At 34.7% G+C, this 11,304-nt stretch overlaps 1 protein-coding gene across 13 annotated transcripts in view; it reads right to left on the bottom strand.

The window, feature by feature from the left end:
- Window positions 1-11,304, bottom strand: part of GPHN (gephyrin) — a 445,634-nt gene that overhangs the window by 7,262 nt on the left and 427,068 nt on the right. For all 13 annotated transcript variants that reach the window (XM_005877905.2, XM_005877906.2, XM_014549124.1 and 10 more), the window contains 2 exons: window positions 6,246-6,319; window positions 1,965-2,029 (listed from right to left, as the gene is read on the bottom strand). In XM_005877905.2, the coding sequence (XP_005877967.1) occupies window positions 1,965-2,029; window positions 6,246-6,319 (139 nt within the window). The remainder of the gene's footprint in view (window positions 1-1,964; window positions 2,030-6,245; window positions 6,320-11,304) is intronic.

Raw genomic sequence — 11,304 nt, 5'->3', positions numbered from 1 at the left:
GGGGGGGGGGGGGGGGGGGGGGGGGGGGGAGGGGTCAATCAGGGAAAAAGGAGACATATGTAATACTTTAAACAATAAAAAAATCAATTGCTTTTCTCGCCTCAAAAATACAAATAAATATTTTTTTCTGGAAAAAAACACAGTTCATTTAACAATGATTACAGAATTCCTGTAATTGCTATTGCTTTATAAAATTACTCTATAAAAATAGGACTGGAAGGACTGATATAGAAAATTTCGGATAGTGGTTATTTCAGGGGGAAGAGGATTATGGATAACATTTCTTAATGCTTATCATCATTTTCTAAAGTTTTTACAGTGAATGTGTTATACAGTAATTTTAAAAAGTTACAAAAATAGCAAGTCAATACACAAAACTTTTAAACTGCTTTAAAACTTATGAAGTCTACTAATGGCTTTACATGCACGGCCCTTGGGAAAGCAGAAATACAATTCTGAATTTTAAAATCCTTGTAAAAGGAACCTCTTCGCTGGTTTTACAGTCTGAACATGTGAGCTCCTGCTGCCCTCTTTAGGTTTATTCAGGCTGAGCAGAGAAAATTTCAAATGAAAGTAGTAATTTGAATATAGGTTAATTATAACTTCTTTGGTAGACAAACAGTACTTCCTCAGAAATGGTGAACTAGTCTCCCACTGTAACATTCTTTTGTCACTGATGGGCTATAGGCTGAGTCATAGCTTCTGTAGACAAAGTAAACAGTGTCTTCTAGGCAAATTAAAACCAGACAGAGGATCATAGTTTTATATAATGGTTTTTGGAATATCTAAGGATATATTAAAGGCCCCAAGGAGTTCTATACTACAGATAAAATTTGAAGACTACTTTCCTTACATGTCCTCTCTCTTAAAATTTCCTATATGATAGAAATCTAATCTCTTTTTTGCTTATAAATTCTTTGGGGCTTTAAAAATGATTTTTAAGTTCTATATTTTTTCTGCTTGCTTTCTTTTCTTTATATCTCTATTTTGAGACTTATTTAATATAAAAAGCAAATAAACATCTCAAAGGAATAAGTAGGTTATAAAAAAATAAGTAGGTTATTTTCTGAAGGAACCTGTGTCAAAAAGAGAGAATGGGACACTGTTACAGATTAGAGGATAATTTTGTTAAAGTTGGAAAAAAAAACCAAGCTGATATACAAAACTTCTCAACTGCTTTAGAATTTTTCAAGATTAGTAATGGCTTTAAAAGTACGGCTTTAAATACACAGCCAAAAATCGATAAAAAGCTGAATTTGAAAGTCCTTGTGAATGGAACCACTTGGCTTTTTAGAAAATACAGAAACACATTAAAAAGTGTTATTCGCATCCTCTTCCCTGCTGAAATAACCACTATCTGAACCTGTGAGTTTCTGCTCGCTTGGCAGTGAGGGTGAGGACAGTGATGTGGTCAGACTGATGATGCTTGGGATTTGGCTGAGAAGCACCAATACTAGTAGCCCCTCCTTCTACGTTGCTCACCCCCCTCCCTACGGTCCAAATTTGGCCAAAACCAAAAGCAATTTTGTATTTTTTGTTCTAGCATTTGCATGTGTGGTTCACAGCCCTTTGGCCCCTCGAGCACAATACTTCAAGTTGTGGGACATGGTTAGGCTGCTAACTTTGACCGATCTCCCATAAGGAAAAGCAGGTGCCCCAGAAAGATCCAGTGACAGCTAATACTTGGTTATCATTTTAGGGTTGGAATGTGCTGTGAAATATACTATCTAATTTGACTTTCACACCAACCCTGTGAAGTAGTAATTAGCCCCATTTTATAGATGAAGAAACACCTTCAGTGAGGTTAAGTGATTCATCAAGTAAGTAAAGCTGGGACTTGAGCCCAGGTCATTTAGATTCCAAATCAAGTACTCTGATAGGGGACTGGTCACTTGGGATTCAAAATCATTTTTGGTCATTTTTTCCCCAGAAAAGGCAAAATAAACTGTTTCAATTATTCTTACCTGGTAGTGCAAAAATTATTTTTCTTACACCATCAATATCCAAAGTTGCAAATGTCGTTGGCAGGCTAGAGAAAAAAAGAAGATTATTAGTTCTGTAAAGTAGTATAACAGGTAAATTCAGTACTCCAGTTTTCTTGTTACATGGTTCTTCTAATAGAAGGCTTGTCATATAAAAATACTTCTCTGTTGATTATTTAAATCTTTATATCCTGAAGTGTTCCAAGAGCATGTAAATTAATTTGTTTTTAGCATCTACTATTTCCAAGTAACCAAACTCCTTGGTTTTCTGTAGCTTACTTTTCTCCCTTCCTGCCAGTGTCATAGAAGAGTATCCCAAGTCCTGGAGTTTCTCCACCCACCTAGCTAATGATGTCTATACTATTGTTGCTGGTGATTCATAACAATCATTCTTATTATCAGAAGGTTACCTCATAATACATGCCTATCAGATAACTGCCTATTGCTCAAAAGGAGTATTTCTCAACCCTTTAAAACTGTACTCAGCAATAAACCTAAGAACTTCCCTCCTATGAAAGGAGTGTTTTGAAATGTCAAAATAAAAAAAAAAAACCCATGACTAGAATATAATTAAAGCAATAATAATATTAAAAATTCCCATATTATACTTTCTCAAGTTTCTGACATGAACCTTTACCATGAGGGGTATGGAGAGGGGTAAGTGTGAGTGGCATGGAGAAGGTGGGAAGTTAAGAATAGTAATTTTTTTCTATTGCCTATCCTTTACATAGAATTTCAGCTATAATTTTTATTGTATTAATGAAACTTGAGTGATGTAGAATCCTTAGGGAGTGATGAAGTTTCCTATAGTTGAAAAATTATCTTTTTAAGCACCCAAATTTGTTTTATTTTTACTGTTTTTGCAGGTTGGGCTTTCAAAAATGGGTCATAATATTTTTTGATGATTTACAGCCATTATTATTAACTTATTCTACTCTTCTATAATACAGTGATTTTGGGTCACAAGGGTATTTTGTGTTCTTTTCACTTATAAACCATAGATGTGAGAGAGAAACATTGGTTGCCTCCCATATGCACCCCGACCAGGTATCAAATCCACAACCCTAGGTATGTGCCCTGACCAGGAATCAAACCTGCAACTTTTTTTGGTGTATGGGACAATGCTCTAACCAGCTGAGCCACCGGCCAGGGCATCTGTTTTCTTTGTTTTTGTTTTTTTTAACTAGTGTTTTTCTGTGGCTTCCCTTAATGCTAGACTGTCATCATCTTGACCCTTAAAGCTTGCTTAGGTTTGGGAACCAGAAAGTAGTAATAGTAGTTATATTGTTGGAATGATAATAATAACAATAATAAAAGTTACTATTTTTAAAAAGTTCTATTAACTACATCTATTATTTCATTTAATTTTCACAGTAATCTCATGAGGTGATAATTATCATCCCATTTTATAGACGAGGAAACTGAGAGATTAGCAATACCCCAAATCACTCAGCTACTAAGTGGGGAAACAAAGATTTGAACCAAGCTTTGTCTAACTGTATGACTCATAACTTGATGAGGCTCTGTATATAGGGTATGCTGTATATAGACTTCATAACATCTATTTTTGACTACTCTGAGGGCTATTTTTTGCTTACTTTCTGATTCTTTGATGTAGTTTAGAAAGATGAGATTAGATTGTCATATTGATTTATGGATAGGTTATTTGGCAATGATTGTTACTGTATGATGAAAATAATTTCCAAGATGCATTCTCGAAAACAGCTATGTTCACTGTAGATGACTCATAAAAATTGTGATTGGTAGATCTGGTTGATAATAATCCAAATGCTTTTTTTGAGTATCTCTGTGTTTAAAATGAAAGAGGTTAGTTACATTCTAAATGCACTGTATGTGGGAAGAGCAAGACTAAAGTGTTCTGAGGTTTTATATTTGTTCTTGTACTATTAGGCAGCAATTATCTTTAAAATCTTACCTTTAGACAAGTATAAAATTCTGGCCAAGTAAAGGAAGCTCATTTAAAATTCTAAACCACTTTACTATAGCAAACTAACATGCATAATAAGAGTGAGGAGGGAATGCATAATACCTTCTATCTACTATACTATTTGAATCTACCAATTCAAATCATCTTGCAGACAGGTACTATGATTTATCTAAAGGCACTAATTTAAAAAAGATTCCATTACAACAAAACATTTTGTTATCATGCATTGCTGTCATGAGTGTCCTATTGCTAGACTGTGAAGTCTTTTTAAGCTCTGGGAAACCATTTCCTTGGAACTCAACACTTACTGTTCAATTCCCCTCCTGAGATGAGAATGTAACAGAACAATGAGTGAAGTCATGACTTTAAGGGAACTGATGAAGTCCCAAAGTTGAAGTAAGTGGTAAATAAAAGACTGAAAATAAAAAGAGTGCTAAAATTATACATCACAGGTGCTGAGATTAATTTAAACATATATTACACAAATAATTGTCTTCTAGTGGTGAGGGCAAGTAATGCCAACTTTTTTCTCACTGCAAAGGAAATAATTGATTTAATTTTTGGGGTTAGTGAGAAGCACACTGACATACTTTTGAGATGTCCTCTGTTTTCTAATCAAATTTGTATGGCCACAGGGAAAGGAAAAGAAAAAGCCTGTGCACCCACACCATAGCAACATTTGCTTAAGATAAAATATTCCTAATAAGAATGATCCAAATCCAATAATTTCAATAATAAAAGAACCTTGTCAGTAGCAGCCATATTGGGGTAACTACAGAATTAAAATGTCAAGAATTTTAAGTTCTATCAAGTTGTGAAGAAAACTTTAGGGATAATCTTAACTTCATACTTAAATAGCAAAATCATGGAGGCAAAGTCTGATCGCTATCCTAGAACTGACATGAGTACCCAATAAATCAGGGAGATTACAAGGGCTAGGGACACTTAAAAAAGGCTTCTGGAATATGGTAATAGTTCCCACAGCTCCTAACTGTAAGTCTCACCTCTACTCTCTCTTGGGGTTCACATGAGCACCCATCAGAGTATAATTCTGAACTACAGCATTATTGTTATTGTCCCTGATGGCATGGAGGTGGTGCTGGAATGCTCACCCACACACTGAGCCTTTGAATAGGGAACCAAAGGTTTACAGAGTAGCAGGGGTCTGAATAGGTAGACAACTGCTTGAAGACATGGCCACACATATTTCATCAACACCAATGGTTGATATTCTTTAAAGATTTACAATTGATTATAGAGCTTCCATCAGTCCTTCCTTAGGGAGTTATTAGTTTTTAGGATATGTGCAAGATCTTAGTATTTGGTTATTTTTCTTTCCTCCTAGGAGGTAGTAAGAAGCAGTATAAAATACTACTTATTAAGTATTCTTACAAAGGAAAAAAAGTTGAATCTTCATCTAATCAAGCCATTAGACCTAACTTCCAGTCTACAGAATATCCTGGAGAGAGTGGAACAAATTAAATACCACCACAAAAACAATCAGCCCAATCCATTCGTTTAGGACAAATGATTCATTCAGTTTCCTCAACAAGTCAATGGCATGACAAAAAAGGAGGGGGACAGTAAATGTTCTTTAACAGCCAAATACAATGAGTGCACTGACTTGAATCCTAATGCAAACGAAACAATTATAAGAAGGCATTCTTTTCTTAACACATAGGAGAACCCTGAATATGATCAGGGTATTAGATGTTAAGGTATTCTTATTTATTTTGTTAGGCGAGGCAATACCACTGTGATTACTTACATAAGAGGATACTGCTGCTGTTGTTATTATTTGAGATGTATATAAAAATGACATGTCTAGAATTTGCTTTAATATAAGCTAGCCCTTTGTCCCCTCAACAAGGTGTGGAATGGGCTGATGAAGCAATTATGAAAAAATGTTGATAGTTACAGAAGCTAGGTGATGGGTTCATGGGGGCTTCACTGTACTTCCTACTTATGTGTATGTTTGAGAATTTTCATATTGAAATGTTTTTAAAGAGAGAGAAAGAATCAGTATGGAGAGAAAGAGAAAAAGAGAAAGCAGGAACTAGACATGGGAATTAAAGGGAAAAAGGTTTGGTAAGTTGCTTTGCTTTGTTTATACCAAACTCAGTGATTCATAAGGAAGATGAATACCCATTTCAGATAGGAGCTGCACTTGTGCAAAGAATTCTATTACTATAATATTTCTTCTATTAAAATAGGTAATCCATCATAGACTATATAAGAAGAAAGCATTTAAAGCTTTGTTAGTTAAAGTAAGCCAAACCAAGCCCATATATGAGATAACAAGATTATTTTCATACCCTGGCTTCATAAACACCCTGCCGAAATGGATCTGAGCATGAAGGTCAATGTCCAGCACCTGCTTGAGATAGTCCTGCAAATATGAAAAAGAATCGCTTTATTTTCAGACATTTGAATACCAGACTTTCAAGATGAAGATAAAATGAATTTATAAGATTAAAATAAAAAACCACCTTATTTTAGTGAAGTTGACTTTGTGTAAGACAAATATTCATTCTTCAGTCAGTCATTCATTCAATAAATATTTATTGAGCACTTGTCATATGCTAAGTACAGGGGATATAGTCTTGAACAAAAGAGATAATGCTCTTTATATTTATATTTATTTATTATATGTGTTTTTTATTGATTTCAGAGAGAGGAAGGGAGAGGGAGAGAGGGATAGAAACATCAATGATGAGAGAGAATCATCCATTGGCTGCCCCCTGCATGTCCCCCACTGGGGATCAAGCCTGCAACATGGGCATGTGCCCTGACTGGAAATAGAACTGCGACCTCCTGGTTCATGGGTTGATGCTCAACCACTAAGCCACACCAGCTGGACTTTATATATATTTTAAACCTTTCAAGGTATTATTATTTTATACAATCAACACTCATTTACATTTACCTACATATTAACCCTTTCCTTTTCCCTTTTCAGTCCTTTCTGCATTTCCATGCTTCCATAATCTTTCTGCCTAAAAAACTTGCGTTAGTATAGGTCTGCTCAGTTTTTGTTTGACTAAAAATGTCCCTATCTTAATTTTTGAAGGAAATTTTTGCTGAAAACACAGTTCCACAGAGGCAGTTATTTTCTTTTAGCATTTTATAAATGCCATTCCAGTGTTTCTGAGTACCATCATTTCCAGTTAAATCATTTCTGTTAGTTTTACTGTTGGTTCTTTGAAGGAAATATGTCCTTTGGTAAGATTTTCTCTTTGTCCTTGGCTTTCAGTAGTTTTGCTATAATTATTTAAGGATGGTTTCTTCCTATTTATACTGATTGAGATTAGCAGAGCTCCTTGACTTTCTGACTTGATATCTTTTATTGATTTGGGAAAACTCTTTGCCAATACTTCTTACATATTGCTTCTGCTTACTCTTTCTTCTTTCCTTCTGGACTCCTATTACATATATGTTAGACCTTTCACCATATCCCATATGTCTTTTATGCCTTTTTTCATCCCTTTTCTAAAATTTTCATTTAATTCTTATGAGTAGATTCTAGTTTTCTAGTAAAATTCTTCATTTTGTCATTCCTTTTTATTAAACATATTAATTACATTGTTTTAAAGTCCATCATTTTTAGGGCTTTTCTATCTTGTTTTTTTTCCTTCTTAGTTTTTTAGTAATTTTAGCTGGTAATTTAAAAAATTGAAGTGGAAAAATTGAAGAGGCTCTGGATGATAATATATTCCTCCAGAAACTTCTGGCAGTCAGTTAAGGTAAACTAAGATTACTATGGTCTAATCCAGTATTGAGATAATTTGAGAAAGATTTCAGTCTTTGAGAAGGCTTGTTTTTTTTTTTTTTTCCAGTTTGTCCTTATTCCTAGAACATAGTTTTTCAAGGGTTTAAACTGAAAACCTGAAATTTCTGCCAAGGCCCCTCCTTTATGGCAGGCTCTGAACTCCTAAGACTGAAAAATTCTGTTCACTTCATTAATTTATTAGTTACTGTTTTATTCTTGGTTTCTTGGCCTCTGATACTATTATACCTTCCCTCTCCCTGGCTTAGGAATTAGTAAAGGCATTGAAGAAAAATATGATGAAGAATTCCAGTTTTAATTCTCTGCGGTTCACTTTTTTTCTATCTTTTCCTTCTTTTCTTTAAAAATTAAAAAAAGTTAATATAGCTTTTATAGTTGTTCTTGGTGGGAGGATTGATTTCAAATATTTTATTGTTGTTTGAAAATTAGGTAACTAAGTAGTTTCTCAGATACCCATGATCCTATCTAAATCAGGTACTCAATTCTTTTTTGACAACTCTTTTAATTTTGCCTTCTAAAAATCAGGCCTAAATTTAGAAAAACAAAAACAAAACTTCAGAATATTTTTTATACCTGAAACTATCTTTCAAATTTCCTAGAGGGTCCTCTAGGAAATCATAAAGATTTGTGCTTTTATCTTATAAAAAGAGGTGTTTAGAAATAATTAGGTTTGTTCGATAATGTCCCCATATTAAGAGTGTCATGGGAGGGGAGTTGCTGTCATATCTGAGAAGAGATGCTCAGTATGCCCTAAGGTTCGATTCATATAGGTAAAATGTTATCAAATAACTACTTCAGAAATGTTATGCTTTATGGGAAGTGCCTGGAGATTTGACAATGCCCTAGCTGTCCACTATGCTTTTACTCTCAGGGAAAACACTGATAAAAATATTTATGAAATAGTTAGATACTGGTCCAGTTGGTGTGGCTCAGTGGTTGAACATTGACCTATGAACCAGGAGGTCACAGTTTGATTCCCGGCCAGGGTTGTGGGTTCGATCATCAGTGTGGGGTGTACAGGAAGCAGCCGATCAATGATTCTCTCTCCTCATTGATGTTTCTATCTCTCTCTCTCCCTTCCTCTCTGAAATCAATAAATATATTTAAAAAAAGAAAAAATTCGATACTGTATCCCAATAGAGAATTTTACTTATCTTCTATTCTGATATTATTGATTACAGCATCAAATGATGCACAGCCATTAAGTATCTGCTATCTATGGAGTTTCTGTTTTACTCTGATGCTTGCAGTAGGCTCGGCTATAAGCTACAATCAATAGTTTGTGTCTGCAACAAAGGCAGATTCAGAATACTAGGGAGGAATGTCAGAGAAACTTTGAAATACTAACACTTCAAAGAATAGTTTTGGGTACAGGCTTAGATAGAGCTTAGGTAACTTTTATACAGTACCAGTGAACTGAGTCAGGAATCCCAGGACTCTTTAGAATGGAAGCAGATGGTTTCATGAAAGCAGACTGCTAACCCAAGATCTAGCAGAGCAAGAATGATATAGGGCTGAATAAAATGATAAGGAAAAATTTTACTGTGTTTATTTGTTCAGAATATTGTTGATTAGTTTTAATATTCTATTGCTGTTTAACTCTAAATTTGCAACAAATTCAAGAAGGCCTATATTTTTAATTAACAGTCTTGCTGCTAAATAATTAGGGTAAGCCTATGAGACCACCCTTTTTTATGTGTGATCAAAACTATCTGTGATTATTTTGATCAGATGAGGTAATGGAGACACTATTAAGAAAACTTAAGAGACTGTTAAATAGGCAATAAAATAAAATTACTGGGATTACTGGGTATCCAGGTTAAGTATATTCTTCTTGGTTATCTGCACCATTCATTGTTTTTGAATTATTTTACAATTTTGCAGGTTGTAGAAAATTTATAGTAATTCATATAATTCTTTAGTTTTCAGGACAAAAAGCAGATTCTGTTTATCTGAAACTTCCAATTTTTATAAAAATAAAAACTCTTGAAAAAGTCTGTGTGAAGCAGGGGGAGGTAGCAGTGAGGAGAGATTTTATCTGAAAGAGTCATTTTTCACTGGCTCCTTTATAAAGAAAACTAATAGGCCTTACTATATTGGCTCTGTTTAATTGTGAGGGTATCCCTAGGATAAATGACATCTTTGTTAGTTATAAACTTGTTGCCTCTTCAGAAGTATTAGGAAAGACAAATTTTAGGTCTGACAAATAATTATTGTCCTACAATTAAGTTCATTAATAACCAAGATAAGTTATACATGACACACTCCCTGGGAATAACAAATTTAATATTTAAGTACTCAACTTCAGGATTGCTCTTGTGATACTCGGAACACCACCGGCAGTTTGATGATAATAAAAACAGACATTATAGGTCTACTATAATGCAGACTTCAGTCCTAGCCTTTGTGATCTCAGGAGGTCTGCAGTAATTTGCTATACCGAGGACTGAAGACTGCTAGGAGACTTGAAGGAAGACTAACACAGCAAACTGTCTGCTATAAGGAGAATACCTACCTACATTTTAATAGCTTTGCTCTTGGATGTCATTTGCAATGGTAGTCTTGGACTGAGATCCTCTCTTTTTCTTCATTTGCTTTAGCATCTGAATTGCTATTCTTAAACATTCTAAAACTAAAGTTGGGAATGAAAGCAGGCATTCTTTGTTCAGGCTACTGTATTCTGACATTTGTTCTCAGAGCCTATAGAATTCACTGTCCAAAGAGTCAGGTTAAGGATTAAGGCAGCTTTATAGCTAGTGAGTGCAGGGACCAAGAACAATCATATACATAAGGTCTAGCTAAAAATAAATCAAGCTCTTGGAAAATATGATTTTAGCAAAAGTTGCTATTATGACAATATTTTTATAATTTTCAGTTCAGTCATTAATATGAGATTTAAAAAAAAACATGGAAAGGGATTATACATTTGCAAATTACTTTGTGATCTGAAATGTTATTGTGCCAAACATAAGGTTGGTTATCGTAGTAAAGAATATTTCACTTTTATAACATTATTCAATTGACCCAATAATAATCATGGATCAACACATTTCATTTAGACATATATATAAATTTAATGATACTGAGATATTCAAATTGTAATTTTATAGGGGAAAGCATTTTATATCCATGCTTGTATTTTATTTTCATCATTATTATGATTATGACTATTTTTCAAGTGGGGCAAAGGAATACCTAATCTTCTCTTTCTACCTTGTGGACAACCAGGTTTGAAATATGAGGGAGGGGGGTGGCGAGGTCATCTGTAATTTAAATTTAGGTAGAAGGAAGGATCTTGGAGTTTTAACTTAGGAGTAAATATCTACACTAATAAAAGAGAAACATACAAATTGGTCATCACTCCGCTATGCCCACCAGCCAATCAGAGCAACTATACAAATCAACCCAACAAAGATGGCGGTTAATCTGCATATGCAGGCACGAGCGAAGACTGAAGACAGCGTAGAAGGAAGCTAAGTGCTGCAGAAGGGAGCGAAGCTGCGGAGAAGCAAGTGGGGCGGCAGAGATGGGAGGGAAGCAAGTGGGGCGGCGGAGACAGGAGGGAAGCAAGCGGGGCAGCGGAGACA

Source organism: Myotis brandtii, unplaced genomic scaffold (genome assembly GCF_000412655.1).
Source record: "Myotis brandtii unplaced genomic scaffold, ASM41265v1 scaffold536, whole genome shotgun sequence".
In the NCBI taxonomy this organism is placed as follows: Eukaryota; Metazoa; Chordata; class Mammalia; order Chiroptera; family Vespertilionidae; genus Myotis; species Myotis brandtii.
Note: the sequence above shows the minus strand (reverse complement) of the source record. Positions and strands in the feature narration are given on the sequence as shown.